At 41.3% G+C, this 26,982-nt stretch overlaps 1 protein-coding gene across 27 annotated transcripts in view; it reads left to right on the forward strand.

The window, feature by feature from the left end:
• The window catches only part of DAB1 (DAB adaptor protein 1), a 484,695-nt gene that overhangs the window by 405,607 nt on the left and 52,106 nt on the right, over nucleotides 1-26,982 (forward strand). For 26 of the 27 annotated variants that reach the window (XM_076340092.1, XM_076340090.1, XM_076340089.1 and 23 more), the window contains 2 exons: nucleotides 6,101-6,240; nucleotides 8,554-8,652. In XM_076340092.1, the coding sequence (XP_076196207.1) occupies nucleotides 6,101-6,240; nucleotides 8,554-8,652 (239 nt within the window). The remainder of the gene's footprint in view (nucleotides 1-6,100; nucleotides 6,241-8,553; nucleotides 8,653-26,982) is intronic. The other variant, XM_076340111.1, reaches the window with a different exon arrangement.

Genomic DNA, 26,982 nt, shown 5'->3' on the forward strand with positions numbered 1-26,982 from the left:
CACATGCTTCCTGATGGCACTCTTGGGCAAAGGCAGCTCATAGGAAGAGGTAGGTTCTTGGTAGGAGGAGGTTTAAAAGATAGTTTGCTGAGGTTTTATGTACTTGTACCTTGGCAATATCACTTTGTTAATACAGTAGACCTCAACAGGGTTCACTTGTTGACCCTACAGCAAGTTAGCTCTAGCTGGGTAAGCTAAAAGCACTCCAGAACACATCTTGCAGACTTTTTAGGAGTTTCCCTATCAGCTGATGAAAGGAGAAGTTTTCATCCCTTGCATTCAAGTTGCATGCATATACTGTAACCAGGAGTTTTGGCTAGGATCCTATATAGACAAGAGGTACTTATTCCCTTTAAAAATTTAACATGCTTTTTAAGGTTGTAATCCATCCCGCAAAACAGTTTGCATTTCACTGCATCAGTAGGTTTTTTTCAGTTGCTAGGAACTAGCCTTCATTGATGAAATAAAGTGTGAAACTCAAAGTACCTCTTCATTTAAAAGATAGCAGTGATTGATGTTGCAAGCAGATCTTGCCACAAATGTACTTTGGTCACTTGAGATAAATTACAGATTTTGAAATTAAACCCTTAAGTAACTCTTGTTAAAAAAAAAAAAAAAAGGCTAATTTTAAGACACTCATTTGAGAAATATTGTTACAGGAAGAGAATGCTAGTGATAACACCAGAAGTTAAATTGTGTGCACATATACTGCTAGATATGACGTATTTTGTTTTCTAAAGTGTTATGTTAAAAAAGGAAAAGGAGTTTATTTTTCTCTGTCAGATCTCGAGGTGCAGCACAGCGCGTTTGGGCAGTCATGCTCCCAAAGACAGTGACAAATACACGACCTAGTACCTCTAAGTTTTCTACCTCTAGCAAAAAAGTTCAAAAATTAGATCAACAGATAGCAGGAGGATCTGGGAATTTGTGGGGCGCTTTTAGTTTTAAAATCCAAAATAAACATTCTGCACTGAACTTTTTTATGCCTATGAAGAAAGAATTGCATTCCCGAGGTGCTGCAGTCTTGGTATCAAGATCCGTCTCTGTGTGACGGATAGTTTCGAGCCCTCTGCATCGGACTTGGGGTTGTGTGAAGCCGTTGAGAAAAATGTGCCATCAAGGAGAATAATCTGTTTGAGCTTTTCATGATCCCTTCCTGAATTGCTGTTTAGTTGCTGCTGTACTGGAAGGTACATATAATTATGTATGAGTATTTTCTCTTTTACACCTGCTTATATCCTCCCCCCCCCCCCCCCCCCCCGCTCCGGGAAATCTGTAGTTGATTAAAATTACCGTGAATTTTCTTTAGATAATTGATACCAAATGAAGCTGTGCACCATGTGTGTATGCATATGTGCAAATACATAAAATTACGGATGTGTACGTGTGTGGATATAGGGACATATATATGCACAGCTAATAGGAAATATCTTTCACTTAGTAATTAATTCACTAGCCTTCAGTGTGTGCAGCGTCTTAGAGGTCATTCTGCACTGCAGCGTTTTGTATTTTCCACTGCGTTGGTGCTATAAAAATGCTAATTGTCCCCATGAAGATGTAGGCTGTTTATAAGTGCGTATGTGATTGTTTTTCAGCCCTGCAAAAGACAAGGAGGTGTTATTTCAGGTTTATAATTTGAATGTGTGATGGATACAACTTTGACAGTTTATTAGTTAGAAAAGAAAAGAAAAAAAAAAAGACAGTGGTGTGTTGTTGTTCAGCGAATTGATTGCCAGGAGCATGTTATTGACTTTGGTGATAATATCATTATATATTTTACAGTCGTAAAATCAAGAAATTCAGATTATGCCTTGAGGGCTTCACACATTTAAATAAAGGATATAGCCATTTCCAGGGCTGTTGGTTTAGATTAGCGGGTGCTGTGAAGAATGCATAGTATGTTGTAAGAGCATTCAGAAAAAGCAACAGTCTGCTCATTGCAATGATGCTTTGGTTTATTTTCTTTTTCTATTTATGAAATACGCTTACTTACATATCCGCTGGGAAAATGAACAGCGTTTGCTCTAAACGTTAGCATCTTAATACAACGGTAGCTTGGTGCTCTGTTGGGCTAAGAGCCAAAACCAAGTGTAATCCTTGACTTGTACCAAGAGTGAGGATAAGTCTTCTTTAGACACTCGCCAAAATACGCAGTGTCTGGGAAGAAAACCTTGCGTGAGCTTCAGTCTGCAAAGTTAAGAGCATTACTTGGAGCCAGGTAACCTAATGTGAACACAGCTAGCTCTCCCTCTTGATGTCAAAGTCAGGATTGAATGGCAGCTGGTGGGCTGCTGACATGGTAATGTCCCCTGAGCGGCTCCAGTGACCACTGCTGATGGGTATGGTCCGGGGAACACCTGCCTCTGGCACTCAACTCGGGCTGCTCTGACCTGAATCTTCCACAGTAGCTTATGCTCCTCTTGGACTGTTTACCAGTCACGTCTTGGGATTGAATGCGCTTGAGGTACTTGGGTTGACTACTGGGGTTTTGGGTTCAGGTCTGTCTCTAGCTCGCTTTACAGAATCTGAGTTTAATTAAGGTATGTTGCCTTGAATAAAAATGATTGACTGTGTTAAAAACCTTGTTTATTACTTTTATGGTATATTTAGTGAGATGGATAAAATACCGTAATACTGGTCATGATGATAAGCCTCTCTCTACTTTAGATGCAAGCTCAGAAGCACATTGCATCACCCAGCTCCAGGGATTTATTGTTCTCTTAAAAGACTGTGGAAGTCCAAGTGCAATGTCTGCTTTGCTCAGCAGCAAAGGTCATGTTTTCCCACTTACGCAGGAGCAGTGGCTCCAGCTGGAACACATATGGCTTAAAGGTGAACGGTGACATCTATAGAAGCAGATAAAATAATTACTCTTACATTTACATTTTAAGGGCCTCTGAGGATTATAAATCTATATGCTGCAAACAAAACATTTCTTTGCCTGTGTCAACAGTGGCACATTTTCTAATTAAAAGTGATCACCTTTCTAAATTGAATTTGTGTGACGTTGTTGTTAGTGGGTTTTTAGCTTTTGCATTTTTTCTCAGTTTGGGACATGGGAATCAAATCGGTTTTAGTTTTGTTGATAATCTGGTTACATTTTGGATTGTGAAGTGCTTGTGTCGAGTTGCAAACATGCTTAGGATATTTCTTTGCTTATGAAAAGATATTTATGAAAGCATTTTAGAGCAAAGAATTGGAAAATACTCATTGGTCTTGAAGTTCAGAAAATTTTAAAGAGTCTGGACTATCTGCCTTGTAAGTGTCCAGTGTGCAAATGAAGTATCACCCTGCATAAATCTCGCACCTCATGAGTGCTATAAAATTGACCATACTGACAATGTTTGTCATATGGTAATTTTCCAAGCAGGTAGAAAGTTTGTCAGTGCTGATTACAGCACCAAAATTTGGAAATACAGTACAAGTATAGATTGGGGGAGATCTGGATGTATGCTGAGAAATGGTGACTGTTGCAGATGGCTGATTTATAATATAGGGCAGTGTGTGTGTGCATTCTCTATGCTTTTTCATGGGACATATGCTCTAGGGTTTTACGGATGAATTTGTAGTCTCTAGTAATTTGCAGTTTCCACTGCAGTTTAAAATATCTACATCATTTTCAGGTTGATGATTTTTCCCAGTCATTTATCCCAAAAGCACTTTATCCTACTTAATTTGGGTCATAATTGACATGGGACTTGTACGTAAGCAGACATAGCCATAAGTTGTGTTTGAATGGGCTCTTAATGTCAGGGATTTAGTTACGTGCAGCAAAACAGATCAGAAGTTGGAATAAGTATAAATGTTCAAATAACTGATGGATGCAAGGTCACTATCATGACTTGGATCCAGGAAACACTCTTGAACACTTACATGCTCATGCTATTAGCTAACAGCTACCTTCGGCTGTTACGAAGACATAAGGTTGAAAATTGTTGGCAAGAAAGCTGTTGGAATTGGATTTTATTTACTGCAAATCAACAGGATATATTTGCAAGTATAAAAGACATATGGAAAAGTCCACTGTTATCATTGGACTTTGTTGCTTCTCCAGATGTTCTCCCTCCTGCCCCACTCTGGAGCTGAAAGTGGAAAATTTTTTTTCATTGTTTTTAGCTGACGGTGCCAACATCTGCCTTGGCATTTCCCTGGGGAATGATATTAGCATTACTTCGAGTTTCTGATTTATCATTTGTGTATCATTAGGGTTTGGGGTTTTTTTAATATAATGTAAAAGCATGAAGTTTCAACCCTCTGTTTAATTCTTTTTGAGGGAGCAGGAGTGAAAATGAATCAAGGGAAACAGTCGGGTGGCCACTGAACTATCACAGCAACACTTAGTCAGCTGCCTTATTTTTAAGGGGCTATAAATGAGGCATTAGAACATTGGTCTGAGCTGATACTTTTCATTGAAAGAAATAGTATTTGTGTGCTCAAACACACTTGAAGATCTCAATATGCTTCAAATAGCTCTATTTTTTAACATACATTTAGTCTATCATTAGTTCACAGCATGGACTGTGTTGTACTCTCGAGGAAGAAGAACCAAATGAGTATCTTCATTTGGAAGTACTCTTCATTGGTTGTGTATGCTCTCTAGTTTTTCCTATAACGGTGTTGTAAAAATTTCAATTCCATAGTTTTGAACCTAGTTTATTCATCTACTTGATGAGCATGTAACACTAGCAAAGTTGACCCAAGTGTTGACTGCTGAAAAAGGTACTTTTAATAGAAATGCAAAACAAAATAGCTTTTCCCCCCAAAGCTTGTGTACTTAATGCTTATCAAAAACTAGCTGCGCAGAAGCAGATTTTTTTTTTTTTTTCCGTGCTTTAATCTGACTTTTCAAATAGGAATGAGCTTTGGAGAAAATTTGGGCCAAAACTCTCAAATATAGGTGTCTAATACTAGATTCTTACTTATGGTTCATTTATAGCAGGCTCTAGCTCTTTGTTCATTTTTTTACAATAGCTAGAAGGATGGGGCAAAATCTGTGACTCAGCTCCTAGGTGGTAATAGTATAAATTTTAGCAACATCTGTTCATGTTTAGGCAAGTTTTCTGGTGGAATCTGTTGGGTCCAAGAAACTTCAGATTCTTTAAGATCTCACATTATTGTTTGCTTCTTTGTGCCTTGGAAGTTGTTTGTTTGGTTACTTTTTTGTTGCAATTATTTACAGTTCACTGCTGGTTTTTTGAGATCCTAGCAAGAAATTCCACAGACAGCTGCAAAATATATCTTTAATCAATTTTAGGAAGACTGATTCCCTAACTAACATATTTCTGCCAGCTAAGACACAGAGTACACTCTTCTGCAGATACTCAGAGAAAAAGTCCTCCTGACAAAACTATCCCTTTCATGGATTGCTGTAGTGTCATCGTTGTGTGGTTCAGGCTAGTCTGAGCATTATAATTTATGTTACATTGGCCTTATCAGTACTGTGCTATCTTATCCTCGATTGCTTTTTTATTAAGAAACATCTTGTGTCATTTTTTAAGCTTCTCAGGGTGAGCCTGTGAGAGCCAACATTGCTGGTTATGTTTTTTCTGTATATGTCTATAAGCAGAAAGAATAGAACAAGGAGACAGTATTTTTTGTGGAGGTTTTAAAGCAGCAATATTCTATAGGCAAATAACATCATTTGGTTTTTCATCATTCAAATGGTAATAGTGTAAATATTGCTGATGTGGTTAGATAAGTCGGTATACGAGGAAATAGTAGCATGCTTCTATTAGAGTTTTGTCTGCAAAATGAAGAATTCTCAAGTGTATTGGTATTAAAACAACCCATACAGATCAGAAGTTTTCAGATCCATAAGGTCTGATTCAGGCTTATCTCTTATTTCTGTAAACCTAATTTGTGTGCAAATTTTGTGCAGAAGATTTTGTATGGCAACAATTCCATTGTGAATTCATTTGAGGTAGTAAGGCCAAAAGGTTTTATTGAACTAGTACTTTTCTTCTAATTTTATTGAAATGTTTGCATGTTTAGGTGTTGAGGTAGGAGTTAGATCTAATTTGCCACTTAATTTGCGAGTATTTATTTGTTCATTTTCCTTTGCACTCATGCAAATTTCCTTGTTTCCCTTATGTCTTTTCAGGTCAGGATCGCAGTGAAGCCACTTTAATAAAGAGGTTTAAAGGTGACGGTGTCCGATACAAAGCAAAACTGATTGGGATAGATGAGGTTTCTGCCGCACGAGGAGACAAGTTATGCCAAGACTCCATGATGAAGCTCAAGGTGCAGTGAAACTTTTAATGTTTAATATTGTGGAGTCAAAGGGAGTGAATTTCAGCTTGAACTTTTACTCATTCTCCTTTCATGACACTGAGTCACACTCTGGTTAATTATGTATTGAAATCAGTCAATTTTACATGAACTCCTGGTTGGTATTGCTTATCCCAGTTTAATTTTAATACATTATCTCTGAGTTCAGTAGTTATTCATGATTGACACCACTGCAATTTGTCCACAAATTATAAACAACGCATCTGCAAATTGAATAATTTTATTATGCAAAAGGGGAGGTAAACCACTATGAAGAAAAATGGTATATCAGAACATTTTTTATGACAGTGTTAATCAACTACAGCCCTGCCTTTGATCATCATCTCCTGTCGGGACAGGCAGGAAGGGGTGAGTGACATTGTGGGGTGTAGGTAGCCAGATGTAGGGGGGAACTGGTGTCCTCACTGGAAGGATAATGTCTTGCACCTGTAATGGCAGGATTGATGGGTTACAATATCAGGAGGCAGTGCACTGAGAGGACAAAGCGTGAGAAGATAAAGAAGAGTCCCCAGAGTTTTGGGAAAGAAATGGAGCAGTGACAAAAGCAGGTTTTGAGTAGACTGCAAACTTAGAGAGTAGACAGAGTCTGAAAGCATTAGTGGTGTAGGAGGGTGGACTTTCTGGAGCATGCTAGACCTTTCTGGGCTCAATCTTTTCTTACAACCCTCAAAGAGCGTAAGAGTGCTTTATAGGAAGCATCCTTTATGTGGCCCTGGGAAATGGGGAAGAGCTGGATTTGTTGAGGAGGAAGGATAGATTGTGGGTTTTTTGAGTGCAGTGTTGGCTGTTGACTTCCCATCTGCATTGTAGGGTTACAAGCTAGGTCTGGGAGTAAACTCTCCTCAGTCTTTTTCCCGTTTTTTTCCTTCCAGTCCTCTCCCCAGCACTCTACCAAGAGAGCTGATGGATTTCGCATTGCTAATTTTTTCAGGAGGGAGAAATCGCTAAATAGTATCTTTTACACTACCAACTAGCGGGGTTCCAGTCCTGAGGAACCGGGAGGAATAGGTGGTTATTCATGAATAAACAGCAAAGGGTGACATGCATCTTATGGTTCAACAATCTAAAAGAAAGATCTGGTAGATAATTTACGAATCAGTTATGAACATTTTATGACAAGGAAAAACTATTCTAAAAGGTGCACTGATGATTTATCACATCTGCCACAATATTCCTATCTGTTTTAATTGTATACTGGATATTTCTCATCATTTCATAGTTCCTAGAAGCAATTTGGAAGAATTGTCACTGTTCTGCTGCACAAGCCTTTTTGTCTCTCTCCTCCATGGATTACCATTTCCACATCTCCCAGATGCCTGATACCTGTTTGCATAGTGGCGAGATTGATCTAAACAGTGTTGTGAGATTACTAAAATTATTAAGGGGAGGGAGCATTAGAAATTCATGTTTGTATGTAAGGCAGCATAGCATGAAGTTACGGGCTCTGGAAACCTAGTGTCTAGCAATATGAGTTTTAAGGCCAGGCATAAAGTTATGGGGTGACTTTTGACAAGTGACTCCATTTTTTCTCTTTAATTTTCACGTCTGTGTAATGAGAACAATGACCTCATGAAGGTCTTAAAACGTTAGTGGTTGTTAAAACATGTCGAAATTGCAGAGCACCAGATAAAGGCTAAATAGGTTTTTTTTATTTACTAGTGCAATTGATTATGTTTGATCTTAGTACAGTGTTATTCATCAGGGCAGGCTCCTGAGAAGGTGGAAATAGAAGTTACTGTTATAGTTGTGCTGTGGAAGAATAGTACATGAAATACGTATCAGCAAGTTCACCTGAGAAGTAAAAGCCTGAGGTTATGAAAAAAGCTAACCCTCTATACCAGTTTTTTTACAGCAGAGATGTAGTTTGATTTTGCTTATTCCAGATGAGTGTGCCCATGAAATAAGCTAAGTTTTTTTTCCTTCACTGCTTGTTTTTTTTTTTCTTTAAAAAAAGAAAACAAAACAGCTTATAGCTGGGAAAAGTGTGCTAGAAATGACCTTCAGCTTCCATGAAAACAAATTTCATGGAGGATTAGCTGGTGCTGGCATTGGAAGTGGGAGCACATTTGAAATGCTCTCTGGGTAGCGTAAAGAGATGTAGTACCTTGAAAAAAGGGAGGAAGCCAGAAGTTAGAGGGGGACTGTTCCTGGAAGGCCCTTAAGTTTTCCTAGAAAAGTGGTGAATCGTCCACAAGCAAATCTTTGTGCTCTGCTGTGGCACCAAGAAGAGAATGAAACCAGCCAAACTGTTCTTTTTTTCCATAGGGAATTGTTGCTGCGGCTCGTTCGAAAGGAGAACATAAACAAAAAATCTTCTTAACAGTCTCCTTTGGGGGAATCAAAATCTTTGATGAAAAGACAGGGGTAAGTAAAATAGTCATGTGATAGAACAAAATTGAATCTTTCCATGGATGTTTCTTTAAAAGCATTTCCTGGCTAGGCAGTAATATCTCACCAGTATAAGCACACATGAAGCATCTGACAAGCTTGATAAAGGGTTATCATATATCAGAGCAATTCATTAGATGACTGAGGTGTAAAGTGTAGCATGGGGACATGGTTTATTTTAAAGCCTTGTCCTGGATACTTCTGCAGAACCACTTACTTGAGTACACAGATGCTCCTTACGTGCGTAAACACTCACAGCTCTGAGTCCAGAAAGTGGTGAGAAAGGATTTGTTTTCCTTCTGCCAGATAAAAAATTGTTTCTTGGAAATACCAGCCCACAGTTTGCAGAAGGCTTTAGCAGTCTATGGTACAGACTGGTGTCTGTGTCCATATGGGTTTTCTCATCCAGCCTGGGCCCAACTGCACCAGTCCTCTGGATGCTGCTTAAGACTCCTCGGCAGTACCACGTGGCTTTTGAGAGTCTAGAAGCTAGGATTGTCTTGGATTGGGCCCTTTGTGTCATGGGAAGCTGAGGTGAAGAAAACAATCTGGAACAGGAAGCTGCGGAGAACCCCAGGAAAGTGAAGCTTGTCTTCCCCAAGCCCGAGATAGAGAAAAGGAAGGGCACTGAGAGCTGGGGAGCTCCTGGGAGCAGCACATGCTTAGCTGGGATTGTCCTGAAGATGTCCCAGGGGAATCCTAAAGAATTTCTGCCAGGTCCGTAATTCCAGATCAGCACAGTTGTAGTCACCATAATGCGATATACTCCTCTTAACAGCAGTGACTGTCTTCTGTCAGATACGCAGTAACCATAAGAATCAGAGCCTTTGTAGCATCAATGGTAGCAGAAGTATATATTGTATGGAATTGGAGGTAAAAGATATTGGAAAGTTTGAGGTTGCCAAGCAGCAACTTGTCCAGTAGCATCTGGTCAAGGAAGTTGCAGGAGACTTCCATGCCTTACGCAGTTTTTGCCGCAGCAATATCATGTTTGTTTTTTTAAATTGCTCTGCGAGAAGAAACCTAAGCAAAACATTATACTACTTAGATATAAAGCAACAACACACAAACTGTTTTAATCCTAATTAAGAAGATTTTTACAGCAGTTTAAGCTCTGCCTTGAATTTTAAAAAGCTCATGATTTAGTCTTTTGAAAGATTAACTATTTAACATGATGCCAGAAATAAAACCCTACTGATGATAGATGAAATTATCTTTGCCAGTTAATTTATATTATTAGAAAATCAATGTCATTGAGCTCACTGATACATAATACAAGTAGTTAGTAATGAAAAGCTCATTTGGAATGTGTTGTGTACAGCATGTGTAAAGTATTCATACAAAAGCAGTGTTTAAGAGAACGTTGCTGAGGTTACAGCCTATGTTCAGAAGATACGAAATGTCAGGATTAGGGCTGCCAGCGCAGTTGCGGTTGGGTCTTCTAATAAATAGACATTAGGGTAGTGTTTAAGTATGCAATGACATACCTTTTTTTGCCCAGAGAATACCAGCTTCATTCAGCCTACAGAACAGAGTGTAATACATAGAACAATATGGTAATATTTCAGGGTTTTTTCTTCAGTGTGCAGCCTACTGCCTTGCCACGCGCTCTGCAAATTGCACTGAGGCCACAGTTACTTTCCTAAGACTAAAGCCTTTTCTTGGGAAAATAAAAAAGAAGAGAGACTTGTCCTGTGGCACTTCTCTCTGAATGTTTCACAAACATAGGATTTCTTTTTGTAAAATAAAGAGGGAAAAGGGGATGCGTTTAGAAGTAAAGATGTGGTTTAGCCAAATTGCTTTTCCTGCAGTGTCCTGCACACTCTCCTGTCTGCAACTAGTGAGGTGGGGACATGAGAACAAGTCTCCTTCATTTCATAGCTTTGACACCCTATACTCTAAATCTGACATAACTATATCATCCTTATAGTAACCCTGTCACTCACTCACTGAGGCTTAGACTGAAACCTTTAAATCCACTTTCCAGATGTCTGCCCCTGAGCTGCCGGAGTGATGGACAGGAGTATTTAGTTGTCCTTCTTGAAACAGGACTGTGACAGAGGGATGTGGGGAGCTTTTGACATCAGTTTTTACATGTTTTTTTGAAAGCAGCAGAATTGTGCTTTCCATGCCAAGCTTTTGAAGCAGGGGTGCATGAACTCCTCTGCCGGTTCTTTACAGCCACCATCCCTTTAGCTTTTTTTCCAGCTTGGGTCTCTCTGTGTCCCAAAGTTTCACGTCCTTGACCCACTCTTCTCAGAGTCTCTCTCATCCAGCCTGTCTCTGCTTCGTCAATCTACAGTTGTCATCTCATTCCTGCTGGTAGTCACATACAATCTCAACATCTGAAATACACGGGATAACATCAGCAACAGGTCATGGACAGACCCTGACAGTGTCTCTGGGCTCTCTGAGCCCACAGGAGCGCTACTGAGGCAAGGTGCTTTCCACAGCACAAGAGACAAATATTTAGGGGTGATGCACTGTGTCACATCCATACGGCTTTGGCTCATCCTGGTGTAATGCTAAGAGATGTCAACTGTCATAGTAGTAAATAATCCCATCTGTGTAGTCTCCATCGATGTCTGTGTGCTAAAGTCACCCCCAAAGAAAGCTGCATTACTGCTATAATGTGGAGCCTCCTATAAAGCAAAGTAAGGACGATGCAATTAGGCAATGCAGGACACTGATAATCCCATTCTTGATTTAGAAACAACAGAGAAAATCCCACAGGCTGGCAAAACTGGGGATATACGATTGCTCAGCCTGGCTTTTTTGACGGGACAGAAGGGAGAGAAGCAGCAAAAAGTTTGTGGTTTGCTCACACAGAACTTCTGGTATTGATGTTACACTTAAGAGTTTTTAAAGTTTGGAGACTGACATTCACATTTGTGCAACAGGGAAAAAAATATGCCCTTAATAGGGAACAGCCTGGATAGTCTTGCATTTGCTTTCTCCTCCTTTAACTGCCTTCCCTGTCCCCCACAATGCTTTCTCTTTAGTTGTATTTCCATAATTTTGGGATTCTGAAATGGATATTTTGGGGCACAGTGCTCATTTATTGTTTATTTGGAAAGGTTATTTAACTCTCTAGAGAGTGTCCTTTCTTAATCTTTATCATTGGCTACTGCTATCATGTCTGCCACAATGGCAGTCTGATATGATAGAAAAGAGAAAAAACATTCTGAAAAAATGTAGGCTTCTGTATGTTTAGTATAGAATCATAGAATCATAAAGGTTGGAAAAGACCTCTAAGATCATCGAGTCCAACCGTCAACCCAACACCACCATGTCCACTAAACCATGTCCCTAAGCACCTCATCTACATGTCTTTTAAATACCTCCAGGGATGGGGACTCCACCACTTCCCTGGGCAGCCTGTTCCAATGTTTCACCACTCTTTCAGTAAAGAAATTTTTCCTTACATCCAATCTAAACCTCCCCTGGCGCAACTTGAGGCCATTTCCTCTCTCGTCTTATCGCTAGTTACTTGGGAGAAGAGACCAACACCCACCTCGCTACAACCTCCTTTCAGGTAGTTGTAGAGAGCGATGAGGTCTCCCCTCAGCCTCTTTTTCTCCAGGCTAAACAACCCCAGTTCCCTCAGCTGCTCCTCATAAGACTTGTTCTCCAGACCCTTCACCAGCCTCGTTGCCCTTCTCTGGACACGCTTCAGCACCTCAATGTCTGTCTTGTAGTGAGGGGCCCAAAACTGAACACAGTATTCGAGGTGCGGCCTCACCAGTGCCGAGTACAGGGGCACGATCACTTCCCTACTCCTGCTGGCCACACTATTTCTGATACAGGCCAGGATGCCATTGGCCTTCTTGGCCGCCTGGGCACACTGCCGGCTCATGTTCAGCCGGCTGTCGACCAGCACCCCCAGGTCCTTTTCCACTGGTCAGCTTTCCAGCCACTCTTCCCCAAGCCTGTAGCGCTGCATGGGGTTGTTGTGGCCGAAGTGCAGGACCCGGCATTTGTCCTTGTTGAACCTCATACAGTTGGCCAGGGCCCATCAATCCAGCCTGTCCAGGTCCCTCTTCAGAGCCTTCCTACCCTCGAGCAGATCAACGCTCCCGCCCAACTTGGTGTCGTCTGCAAAGTTACTGAGGGTGCACTCGATCCCCTCATCCAGATCATCGATAAACATATTGAACAAGACCAGCCCCAGTACTGAGCCCTGGGGAACACCGCTCGTGACCGGCCGCCAACTGGATGTAACTCCATTCACCACAACTCTCTGGGCCCGGCCGTCCAGCCAGTTTTTGACCCAGAGCAGAGTACACCTGTCTAAGCTGTGAGCCGCCAGCTTCTCTAAGAGAATGCTGTGGGAGACGGTGTCAGAGGCCTTGCTGAAGTCCAGGTAGACCACATCCACAGCCTTTCCCTCATCCACTAGGCGGGTCACCTGGTCATAGAAGGAGATCAGGTTGGTCAAGCAGGACCTGCCTCTTATGAACCCGTGCTGGCTGGGCCTGATCCCCTGGTTGTCCCGCACATGCCTTGTGAGCTCCCTCAAGATGAACCGCTCCATAATCTTCCCTGGCACCGAGGTCAGGCTGACAGGTCTGTAGTTCCCTGGATCCTCCTTCCGGCCCTTCTTGTAGATGGGCGTCACATTGGCAAGCCTCCAGTCATCCGGGACCTCCCCCATTAACCAGGACTGCTGATAAATGATGGAGAGCAGCTTGGCGAGCACCTCCGCCAGCTCCCTCAGCACTCTCGGGTGGATCCCATCCAGCCCCATAGACTTGTGAGCATCCAGGTGGCGTAGCAGGTCGTTGACTGCTTCCTCTTGGATTATGGGGGGTTCATCCTGCTTGCCGTCCCTGTCTTCCAGCTCGGGAGGCCGAGTACCCTGAGGATAACTGGTCTGCCTGTTAAAGACTGAGGCAAAGAAGGCATTGAGTACCTCAGCCTTTTCCTCATCCTCGGTGACACTGTTCCCCCCTGCATCCAATAAAGTATGGAGATTCTCCTTGGCTCTTTTCTTGTTATTAATATATTTGTAAAAACATTTTTTGTTGTCTCTAACGACAGTGGCCAGATTGCGTTCTAGCTGGGCTTTTGCCTTTCTCATTTCCTCTCTGCATGACCTAACGAGATCCCTGTACTCTTCTTGAGTCGCCTGCCCCTTCTTCCACAAGCAGTAAACTCTCCTTTTTTTCCTGAGTCCCAGCAAGAGCTCCCCGTTCAGCCAGGCCGGTCATCTTCCCCGCCTGTTCTTCTTATGGTGTATGGGGACAGCCTGCTCCTGCGCCATGTAGTATCTTATAGGCTACTATTGGATTCTAATTTATCACAATAAAGAATAAATTTGTAGCTCAAAACTAGCAAATTTTTTAAAATTGGCAGTGTTATAGCTGACTTCATACAGATGATTTAGGGGAATTGCTCCATAATTCATTACAGATGAAGGGCTGTAGTTGGGTTACTACTGAAAATGATAAGCAAGGTTTTTTCCCCTGTACTTTATAGCTCTCTTTCATATGTTCCAGACCTAATATTCATCAAAAAATATTGATTTTAATAATGCTATTATTCCAGCCATCAGGAATTCTGCCCTTTGAGTAAATTTATCCATGAAGGAGATTAGGTTGAAGGTGGAATATCATTTGGGAAGAATTTATCTCACCAAGAAAAATACAAGAAGGATTTGCTGTGAGTTTGCACTGTAGACGCAATACAATTTAGTTCATCTATAGCACTGCAATAGAAATAACAACACTCCTCTCTTACATTTCATCATTCTATTCCATGGATTAATCTAAATAGGTCCCTTCATACCACTTTTCAAATACTTGTCAATGTATTTAGAACGTGATAGGAAGGGCCCTGCTTAGCAGAGTTCACCTTGCAAGCCTGTAGTTTGTGTATACTGTTACATAGTCTCACTCATCTGCTGGACGAGCCTGCTCATGTAGGCAGAACAACACAAGTTGTTTTGCTGATAAAGTCCCAACATTAGCTGTATATTCTGAAGTGGTATTTAGTTTGACTAACAGAATGTTCTCCTGTCGTATGCCAAAAATTGTCATTACACATGCGTTTTGACCCTATTTTTTCTTACCTTTTTTGTCTACTGTCATATGTTGGCCATCTATCCCACTTGCTTTCTCCAGAGTAGGTTTGCCAAATATATACCTCACCTGAAGGAAATACATTATTTTTTTTTTTAACATAAAAAATCTACCACAATTATTACTAAACCCAGACTTTTTCTACCTAATGCCACTTCAGAGATTTCATGGCTGTATATTATATGACAATAATTTTTGATCATTTGTTCTGTCATATTCCCCCTGCACCCTGGTGACATCTCAAGACGTCATCTTTCAAACACAGCATGGCACAAGCTGAAATGTATTCTTCATTAGTAGACTTTCATGAGAGTTCTTTTATATTTTCAAAAGCATGGCCTGTAGGAAGCAAAAATGCAAATAGTTGCATTGTGCTATTTAATACTTTCCTTTTCAGGGTGGAACTCAGTGGTTAATGTGTTCCTTAGTAAGCGACAAAAACCATAACTCTCAATATAGCAGGATATGCAAAATTTTTAAAGCACCATCATTGTTCATTAGCTATTTATGAGTATTATTTTGTTAATCACACACATCAGGCTATCTCCCAGTGATAGCTTAGTAATGCTTCATTAGATGTGCATGACTAATATGGTCTCCATAAAGAGGCTGTAATTGTCTCATTGTTTATTTATGTAACAATAAATCTTTGTTTACTGTAGGTTACTTTCCAAAAATTTATTTAAAAATAATAATTAAATTCCATAAAATACTTGGGAAACGATTTTCTTCTACATTCGTGTAATGAGGTATACTTTTAAACTCATGCGCTTTCTAGTTGCAAAATCCTGTTGACTTTAATGGAAAACCCAGACACTGTGAAAGAGAAATATGATGAAAGCAAAAAATTACTATTTGGCTTTAAGTAAGGAATTATTTCTGTTAAAGTAAAATTTTGTATCAGCTCGTGGATATGCAAATTGCCGGAATATACTGCAATATATATCTATATGAGCTATTGTTATAGATTAAATATTTATCTAGCCTCTACAGTTGTCCAAAAAACATGATAGACCTATATCATTATCTTGTTTCTTTGTGAGAAATACCCTAAACAGATGGATTGTAACCCTGTTTATGAAGATGATAGCCCTTTCACATATTTTTCTTGTTTTGTCCTATGCAGCACCCTAACAGTGAGTTTTATTTGCATTATCTATCACACACTTGGTGGGATTGGCTAGTCTTTCTGAGATGTTGACCCATATCTTTATCACAGGGCTTGGCACAGCCTGTGGGTTTGCATAATTGCTAGGAATACTGTAAATGTCTGATTGGGTTACACTATTGCAGAGAAGTATTATTGCAGGGTGTTACTCATGTTTTATGAATTTAATCTGTAGCCATTTTCTTCAGGCTGTCAGTATGAAATCCAGGAGGGAAAACTGTATATATAAATATATATATCATCTTGAGTACCTATTCTCATTCTTGTTATCCATCCTTTACTCTAACCTTTGTTAGCTCTGAGGAGGATTATGTGACTCTCATGCAAAGCAGGGTTTACCTACCTGAGAAGATGTTACTCAGTGAATAATACCTCCCTGTTCTGTGGAAGGGGGACCAGACCTTACCTGTAGCATTTTGTACAAAAAAATTAATTTGCCTTTTCATGCTGGCCACAGAACTGGTGATTGTGCTTCTGCTTTAACTCTTAATGATGTCCAAATAGCACCTGTAGTGGGTGGTTATAATCCTGCTGGCCCTAGATTGTTCTCTTCTAGTGAGAGAATGTTATGGCTGTGATGTGATCCAGCCACTGTTTTTGATGTCTACGTCTTGCCCATCTTCCTGACCTTTTAAGCTCTCTTGACCTTATAATGCACAGATTTCTCAAAGTTGATGCTAAGGCTTCTATAAAGCGTTTTCCAGGTTGTTCTGAGACTTGTATCAGGTTTGTGCTGATAACCTCTGGATTTGCTGCTCTCATCCATTTGATGTGAATGATAGTGTTAATTATGCTGATAGATTGCTAACAGGACAGCTAAACTTGGCTGAAAGAAAATTTTAGCAAGACTAAAATTCTCACTGTTGGCAGAAGATACCTCATTTAAAATGTACCAAAGGTACTTCTTGACTTTACTGGAAATCTGTTGGTTCTGGCATCTTTGACCAGAAATCGAGGTATGATTATGGGTCTGTAGTTACTCCTTGAAGCACATGTGCTGGAGCAGATGAATTGTCAAACTGTCAAGTCTCTATCACTGAGTGTCTCTGAATATTTAAAAATAGAAATAAAAGAAGGAATTAATTTTATCTGCTCTCTACTCGCTCCACAGTGAGCAGGAGAGATGGTGGGATTAGTTCATCGAATTTTTGTGTTTGCTAGAGCATGGTATTGGCCAGGAGACTGTTAATGGTCCCTGCCTGGGGCTCCTTCCAGCTCCAGGCCAAGAAGCTCCCAGAGGTGGGTTTCATCCCCTTCATTTCTTTGAAACTGATCTTCCCAAAGTGCCTCTTCATGGCTGATCTCAGGTGGAGCACTTCGTTAGCATCATTAATTTATCAGCTGATTTTGAATAAAGTCCTTCTTCCTGGCCTCCCTGATTCTTGTCTCTGGATTTTACCCCTGTGTTTCTACTTTCTCTTTCTCTCTCCTGCAGTTTTCATCTGGGATTTCCTGGGTGCTCTCCATCCTTGATCTCTTTTTCTTTTCCTGCTATGCTTTTTATCAGAGTTACTTCATTTGCAAATGTCAATTTGGTTATTGTGTCAAACCAAATGATGCCAGCCCTGTCTCCTTCTGTTCAAATCTTGACCTGTCTCTCCTGCCCTCTCCTTACACGTTTAGCTAACAGTTCAAGCTTAACGTGGCTAAACCGGGCCTTTTAATCCTGACACCCAAAGGTCTTTCTCTGACCTCCTCTTCAGAGTGCTGAGGAAAATACCAGCATCATCTATTATTCAGCCCTATAAACTCAGCAGCCTTTTTCTACTCAACCTTGTTTTCGATTGTCACAGCCAGGGTAACTCCAGATCTTGCAGATTCTTCTTAACTGCTCTGAAATACAGCATTTCTTGTCATGCTTACAGTTAAAACACAGTCCTGCCTCTCTTCATCTTGTGTCTCAATTGTTATCCTTTTCTTTGTCTTTGACAAATGTGACTTTTATTTTTTAAATCCATTCTGACTGCCAAGATTGCTGTCTCAGCTTATTCATTCAGTCATGTCACACTTCTCTTTGCATTCCTACGCTGAATCTGCCTTCTCTATTTTATCAACCTATAGCCTAACTGTTTTTATCCCAGGCTCTTCATGGCTGTCTTTACTCTTCATCCACTTTCAAGGATTCATTCCACAGTACCAACTTTCATCATTCATTTATTCAGTTTTCAAGTAAACAACTCTGAGCCTCTTCCCATCCCGCTCATCATACTTTGGAGGAATCCTTTCACATATTCGTGCAGTACCCCCTTATTTTTTCTTCAAATTCCTCCTTAAAACACTCCTGTACTAGAAACTTGTTAAATTCAATGGTGCTGAGACTGCTGGTACCCTGTGATCACAGCCTGTCATGCAGATCTGTGCTGCCTCTCGCAGTCACCCTCTTATCATTTGCCTGTGATGAGGACAGCCCATCTAGTGGCTTGTAGATCCAGCCCATGAAATCACTCTGGCCATCTGTCGTTTCTGTTGTGGCCTTGCAGAGTTGTGGCTTGGAGAATGGTTGCACAGGTCAAATCAACCATGCCTTCTACCGTGTCAGCCTGGCGTTTCAGGGGTGAGTCACCCGCAGCGTGCTCGCCCAGGAGGAAGGGGCAGAGGAGCAATGGAGGACATCTGCCAGGGCAGTGAGTGAAGGACTTCTTCATACCAAGGGTTTATGAGGAGGAGCTACTGCGGTTATGCATCTCAGAGATGTTCCAAGGGGCATCTGGCCTTTAGCTTTCAATGGTTGGAATTAAAGTATAAACACTCTGGGAATTACCTTTTAATTCAGTTCTTTTAATCAGAATTACCTGTTTATAGGAACTTTTTGTAAAACATGTTGGGTCTTGGACCATGCTGAGGACTTCTAAGGACTGCAGTGATAAAAATACTACATAATAACAATAAAGAGCATACTGAAAACCAGCAAAGTCAAATTTTGCATGTACATTTGAAAATGGTGACACCTGTGGCCTTTTTTACGCGTTATGGGAATTGTATGCATTGTCCGCAGCTTCTGCCTGCGAAAGATCCCTCTGGCCAACTGGGAGTCTTGCCCTGTTGCTTGGCAGTTTCCCGTCTTTCTACTTGTAAATATGAATAGTAAGACATGGCATTTACTGTTCTACATGCAGTAAATGTATCTAATTCGAATATGGCAGAGTAGGGGACTTAAAACCCCTGCGTATTACTCTCATAAGTATTTATAATACATATTATAAATATAATTTAAGACTATTTATAGTCTTCTGATACTTCAAAAGGGAAACAATAACACATTTCATAAATAACATTTGACAGTTAGCAAAATGTAAATGTCAGAAGAACCTAATTCCATAATTACATCCCTTATTGACTATTGTAATTCATTTCTTACTGGCCTTCCAAACTACGCCCTAGACAGTTTGGATGGTTCAGAGTGCTCCACTGGGATTTTTAATAGCCACAAGCTCATAGAGATACATTTTATAGATGCCCAGTTTGCTGTATGAATGTTGTAAAAGCCTTATGTATTATGACAGTTTTGACACTGTGAAAAAAAAGATCCCAAAAGGCAAAACTCAGGTGTGATTTTGCACATTGTGAAGTCCGAGTGTTTTGGGATCAGGAGCTTTGGTTTGAACCTTATGTCTTTCCTCCTAACACTTGGCATACAGAGAAGGCTGAAATTTCTATCCTTCCTCTCATCTGGAAATGCTCTGATCTACAGCTGAGTTCAACCTTCTTGTAGTGAGTATCCGCAGCAACTGCCTTGTAATATTTCTGATACTAATTGGCATGAAGATAAAATACAGCTATTCCAGACGTTTTATCCAAACTGAGATAATTTGTGGGAATTTATTGTAGTTGTATTTTTCAGTGTGAAAAGGGTAAAAATTGGATTGCTTTCAAAAAGGCAGAAAATAAGAGTTTATGACTTTAGTGATGGTCTCATTTGGTTGTATATGGCTTCCTGTTGTTTAAGCCAAGCACCCCAGGATGGATTTAAGAAAGGGAGGTACTGCTACATGCATTGTGTGTTAATGGTATGGGGAACCTTGCTATATGCATATTCCCAATCACCATTTGGCCTCCATTGCGTATGGGGGGGGGGGAGTATCTGTCTATACAGCTGTTGTAGTAAAAATTACTATGTAAACACTTCTGATATCCTTTAGCTTTAATGTTTGGTATTGTCGTGGTTTAACCTCAGCTGGCAACTAAGCACCACGCAGCCGCTCGCTCACTCCCCCCCGGTGGGATGGGGGAGAGAATCGGAAGGGTAAAAGTGAGAAAACTCATGGGTTGAGATAAAGGCAGTTTAATAGGGAAAGCAAAAGCCACACATGCAAGCAAAGCAAAACAAGGAATTCATTCACTACTTCCCATGGGCAGGCAGGTGTTCAGCCATCTCCAGGAAAGCAGGGCTCCATCACGCGTAACGGTTACTTGGGAAGACAAACGCCATCACTCCAAACGTCCCCCCCTTCCTTCTTCTTCCCCCAGCTTTATATACTGAGCATGACGTCACATGGTATGGAATATCCCTTTGGCCAGTTTCGGTCAGCTGTCCTGGCTGTGCCCCCTCCCAGCTTCTTGTGCACCCCCAGCCTTCTCAGTCAGTAGAGCATGGGAAGCTGAAAAGTCCTTGACTAGTGTAAACACTACCTAGCAACAACTAAAACATCAGTGAGTTATCAACATTGTTCTCACCCTAAATCCAAAACACAGCACTGTACCAGCTACTAGGAAGGAAATTAACTCTATCCCTGCTGAAACCAGGACAGTATCCACCCCTTATTCTATACCATCTACGTCATGCTCAAGTCCCATATTTTCCAGTGCAACCTCATTAACCAACCACCCCGCGTTCCATCCTTTGATATAACACACAGATATCATTCCCTTAGTCTATGGACCACCCTTGTGGAATGTCTGTAAAATGTCCAGAAATGTCCATGAAATATCCATTGAGTTCATTTAGTCCGTGACTTTGGGCTCCATCTGTGATGGTGGTCACTCAGGACAGAAGAGGTGGTGTGTTGCGTGGAGTTACTGGGTACCAAAGCCAGCTCAGGTCAGGTCACTGCTGCACTTGCACTGCTTCTTGTAAGGCTTGTCCTCCACTTGTTCGGGTGGTTCCTGCTATAGTAATTCCTATAACACGCAACTCAAATCATGGGTTACAACAATTTAAAGGTATTTCCATTACAATCTCCACCCCTGGTCCCTTTGGGCCAGGTTATAGGGTTTAACATTGCAATGAACTCCTCCCCTTGCTCCTAGCCTGGCTAGCAACAAGGGGTTTCTGCTATAGTAATTCCTATAACATGCAACTCAAATCATGGGTTACAACAATTTAAAGGTGTTTCCATTACAATCTCCACCCCTGGTCCCTTCAGATTAAACCATAGGGTTTAACATTGCAATAAACTCCTCCCCTTGCCCCTGCTCTGGCTTGGACTTATCCACAGACTGCAGTCCCTTAGGGTAGTACCTGCTCCAAGTGGAGCCTTATCTATGAGCCACAGTCTCTCCAGGGGTACGCCTGCTGCGGCATAGACTTATCCACAGTCACTTTGAGATGCACCTGTTCCAGCACGGCCTTCTCCATGGGCCACAATGTCTTCAGAGATATACCTGCTCCAGCATGGCCTTACTCGCAGCCACAGTCCCTTCAGAAGTAAACCTGCTGTAGCACAAACGTAACCGCGGCCACAGACGCTTCGAGATGTACCTGCTCTGGCATGGGCTTATCCACGGCCACAGACGCTTTGGGGTGTCCTGCTCCCGCATGGACTCATCCACAGGTCACAGTCCCTTCGACTCGAGTTCACACTGGAGTTCCAGCCTGTCCAGTACAGCAGCACAGAAACAGCAGGGATGCCCTGGCCATCTGCCAGCCCAGGCACATCGCCATTGCATTATCAAAATGTTCCCAGGCACAGCAGAATACGATGATAAGCAGTACAGCGGTACAGCAAGCAGTGAAAGCAAAAAACAGCCACTAACGAGCATTGGACTCTAATATACAGTAAGGCAAGCAAGCCCCGTGGCAAGCACAGGAGCCTGCCAATTAATAGCTAAACAGCTATAACAGGTATAAATTCGATCTAGCACATTCCAATCAAACCTGTCATTATCTCGAACCCTTCGAGCCCCACGTTGGGCGCCAAAAAGGACTGTCGTGGTTTAACCTCAGCTGGCAACTAAGCACCACGCAGCCACTCGCTCACTCCCCCCCGGTGGGATGGGGGAGAGAATCGGAAGGGTAAAAGTGAGAAAACTCATGGGTTGAGATAAAGGCAGTTTAATAGGGAAAGCAAAAGCCACACATGCAAGCAAAGCAAAACAAGGAATTCATTCACTACTTCCCATGGGCAGGCAGGTGTTCAGCCATCTCCAGGAAAGCAGGGCTCCATCACGCGTAACGGTTACTTGGGAAGACAAACGCCATCACTCCAAACGTCCCCCCCTTCCTTCTTCTTCCCCCAGCTTTATATACTGAGCATGACGTCACATGGTATGGAATATCCCTTTGGCCAGTTTCGGTCAGCTGTCCTGGCTGTGCCCCCTCCCAGCTTCTTGTGCACCTCCAGCCTTCTCAGTCAGTAGAGCATGGGAAGCTGAAAAGTCCTTGACTAGTGTAAACACTACCTAGCAACAACTAAAACATCAGTGAGTTATCAACATTGTTCTCACCCTAAATCCAAAACACAGCACTGTACCAGCTACTAGGAAGGAAATTAACTCTATCCCTGCTGAAACCAGGACAGGTATGCTTAAGCAGAATTTGGGGTGAATTTTACTAAAAACTTGAAAGTCAACTTTTGGTTATAAAAATGTTTGTTGTTACAGATCCCGTTATATACTGGAGCTGCACTGCATCCCTCCAGTGAGGTATTGTCCCACAGCAGAAAACTCAAAACTATAGAGTTATATTGTGTTTTTTTGCCTATAATCACTACCCTTTCACGATTCAGATAAATAAATTGGGATATGAAAGCCACATTGTAGTCCCACTGACTCCAGCTGTGATTTTGCCTTATAGAAGAGCAGCCAAAATACAGAGTTGCTTGGGGCGGGGGAGTTGTTTGCAAGTATTGATATTTTTAAGCCAGGTTAATGCATTAACTAGAAAAATGAAAGAAAAAACACTAGAAAAAAATTTCAGGCCCATTTTCAGCACACGCTGAATTATAATGCCTGGATTTCAGGCTGCTTGGGAAAGGATTTAGCAAGAGAAATGCTGACATAATAATAGCGCAGGCGGCTGAGATGCACTGAAACCTCCCTGGAGAGCGGTGGGGGACCTTCAGCGGGTGCCATAACAGAAAGTTACGTCCCTCTTTGAAATCTGCTGTTTATTCCTCTTGGAGATGGCTGGGAAGCATTATGCCCCAGGTGTGCTGGTGATTTTCCTTCCTATTCAGTGCATTTTGTCTGGTAGGCTGCTCTGCAATTTTCTGTTTGCCCTGGTAATAGCAATACTACCAACGATGCTTCTGAATTCCTGTGCTAACTTGTAGGCTGTTTAACCTCTCCTATTGCTGGGGTCAGGTGCAAGGGAGACAAGTGACCTTCACTGTCAATGTAATGAGAGAGGGAAACTACGGGAAGGTTTACTTTTAAAGTTACCTGGAGTTTGCGGGATGATAGTAATAGATCTCTATTGGCAATAAAATCAGTGGATGATGTTCTGCCCTCAGGAACACGTTTGTGTTTACAGAGAAGTCGGCAAGAGCTTTGTTCAGTCTGATAGTCCAGGGGGACGAGTAAATGCCTTTTCTTCCACTTAGTCTATGTAATAAGTGGCCCTCTGGAAGGGGAAGAGGAGGAAAGACAGTGGTTTCCACTTGATGCTCTTACTTGTCAACAGTTACCCAACACAAATACCTGCTTTTATCCCTGTCTTTCAGTTGAATAAGTAATAAATTTCAGATACCAACAGATCTTTGCTTAATATATAAATAACTGTTCATAAAAGTTGTCTTCCTAAATGAGATAATTGTGCTCATAACCTTTCTGGTTTATGCACTGTATGCTCAGCATGCAGGCAACCATGTGTCACAGTGCCTAAGGGCTGCAACAGCATCTCCCGTTGTGCTACCCAGCACCTGGTGGTAATTGTGGAATTACAGCAGTGCCTAACGTGTCCCTAAATTGTAGCACTCCTCTAGAAAAAACAGCATTTAATGGACTCTAGCTATCTCTACTGTTAATACTTTTTAATCCTTTGTGGTTTCCATCCTAATTCTGCATCATTGTACTCCCAGCGAAGCAAGCAGCAACATTCCAGCAGACTTTAAAGGGAGCATTGTGAAATAGGTGAGGCAGAGCGCTAATTAATTTGAGTGCCTTGACATTTAAAGCAAATGAGAAGTCTGCGTATCTGAAAATACTGCATCTGGCTCCTAGCCCCTGCTCTGCATAGCTCTGAGTATTTTTTTTTTCTTTTTAGGTAGTCAAAATATGGATCTGAACCCAATTTTTTTGATTGTATCGTTGCTTTTAAAAAGGCTGAGTTGGTTTGTAGAAGGTTTTATAGCCTTATAGGATCTTTAATTAGCCAAATGTGCTCCTGTGAACGATACAGGAATTTGGAAGTATTTTAAAGTGTAAAGCACGTGAGAGTGTAACCTGTATATGCATAAGGCTTAGTGCTGAGCAGTGCTGAGATTGAAGTAATGAGGAAGTTCAGTTTTGATTAGGAGAAGTAGAAGACATGCTGTGCACAGAAGTTGTAAAGGGTGGGGGAGAACTAAAGGAGTAAGTAGTAGAAAACAAGTCAGCATCCATGCATCAAAGCTATGAAAGGCTCTACTGCATGCATTTAAGTAAAAGGTTAGGGCAGCACCGCCTGACAGCTTTTCTGAAAGGCAGACCCTGTGTGACACCCACTGCCAGGACAGAAAAGCAAGGCAGGGAGAGAGAAAAGCAAGTGTAGTTGAACTGTGCTCTCTGCTGGGCCACATCTGCGTGCAGACTGTTTAATCAAAGTTTGCTTTTGGAGATTTCAATTAGCAGAAGACTAAAACCAAACATTCAGCCTGCTTTACATGAAAATGAGCAGGGAAAAAACAACTCAGGCCATTAAAATGTGCAAATGGGAGCTTTGGGGCTCCCTTTTGGAAGGTGCCAGGGCACAACTTATAAATATTCTCCATTGCCTGAGTTGAAATGTAGAACTGTTGTCACACAATGTGCCAAGCACCTACTGAGTGCGACTCCAGAAATTCCTGCCTTGGGATAATGCAGGGGGGAAAAAACCCCAAAATCGAGCCAAAAATTACCTGCAAGTTCTTTGTTCTTCTTTAGAGTCTCTTTGAGATTTGCCTTTTACGTTTTATTTTATTCTTGTCTTAGGGCTCAAGTACTGCACACACTCGTGTTGCTACGGATGCTTTATATCCGAGGTTAAGTGTCTGTTGTGGGACCTGAACAAATGAAGGAGTGGCACATTTACGGGATTGGGATTATCTGAAGTTTGTTTATACATGCAACTGTAATTCAAAGAAAACAGTTTCCTCTCTTTTTCTGTAGGAAGACTGAAAATAAAATGGCATGAAGTGCCAGTGTGATATTTATGACCAGGATAGGTAGTTAATGATACTGTTTCTGAATTGTAAAGCTCATCGCTCCAGAGTCTATACCTACAGGTACACTGTGTCCATCAGCAGCCTTCAGGCACCTTCAACACAGGTGTCGTTATAATGCTCTGTGATTGTACACCTCCAGTTGTGGAATAGTCTGAGATCTTACAATACTGATAGAGGTTGTTCCTTAGTCTTTTCAAAGAGTTGGGCATCGTCTTGAAGGCCGGTTCTGCATTGGGAAGAATATCCAGCATCTCAGACATCTCTGCTGGGAACCAGGAGGGTTTCTCATGGTAATGTATTTCAGAAAATGTAGTAGTAGAGAAGGATGACCCCAGGATGAAAGGCTTACCTGTTTATGGTATAGAAAAGGTAAACTCAAGTGTTTCTCTCATGCAAACTGATGCCTGTGGTAGGGGACATTACAGGATGTCTCCTTTGCTTGTATATTTATATGCTGGCCACTAGAAAATTAAGCCATTAGAGATGAAGGGTTGAGCTGAGTGGATTTTGTCCAGTTCTATACTATGCCACTGGAAACCAATCTATCTTTGTGGAACACAGGTAGAATTTCTTGCTTGTATGCTTTGATTTATTTCTGGTTATGAAATCACTTTTGTATTTGAAAGATATAAAACATTGTATTGTGTGAACTTCTCAAATTTTTTGCTTTCATTTTTAGTTGGCTCATGAACATGACATACTGGTTATACACAGTTTGTGAATTCGTAGAGTCCTTTTCTATTCTTATTCTTCTCTGTACATGTGCTTTCTCTCAGCCCCCTTTGAAGTCTTATTAAATTGGTATGAGTATCTCGGAGACAGATAGATAAGTATAAAAGAAATCCCTCTTGTCCTTTTTCCCCTTTTCCAGAGAAGTTTGTAACGTTATGAAAGTAGATTTATGGTTAAAGAAAGTTGCTGTTTGATGACTATCCAGTGCAGCTTAAATTTTAGTATTGCCAGTATGAGTGGGATTTTTGTGATCTTTGCCGAGTTCTGCTTTATCGGGTTTGCATGACAAATCAAGAGAATCAGAGGCTAGTTTTCACTGATGAGCTTTTCAAATCACAGGCTACAAGAAGAGGTTGGGTCATAATGCTTGCTGAATCTGAAGCAGTTAAGATCTGAGACAGTTAAAGCCAAAAAATTACCTCCAAATCTCCTAGGAGTTATATGAAGGAATTTCTTGTGCTGTTCATGTAAATCAAAACCATTTCAAGAGGTGAGGAATATTGGTGTAAAGGAAGAAAAGAACCTTGTAAAAGTAAAGGCTTCTCAAAAGACATTCATAGGCTATAAAGATGCACGCAATAAAAATATGGAGCGGTTCAGTGATACTGTAACAAACTGTCTGTCTCATTACTGAATATTTTGCTCCCTCAAATTCAAGATTTAATCAGTAAGAATCTTACAAACTTCAGAGTATATCAGGAAAAAATACAAGGCGTGGTCAGAGGTGCTACACTCAGGCTGTATGCAAGCTTTGGCTTGATAGTAC

The sequence above is a fragment of the Aptenodytes patagonicus genome, chromosome 5, assembly GCF_965638725.1.
Source record: "Aptenodytes patagonicus chromosome 5, bAptPat1.pri.cur, whole genome shotgun sequence".
NCBI classification, from domain to species: Eukaryota; Metazoa; Chordata; class Aves; order Sphenisciformes; family Spheniscidae; genus Aptenodytes; species Aptenodytes patagonicus.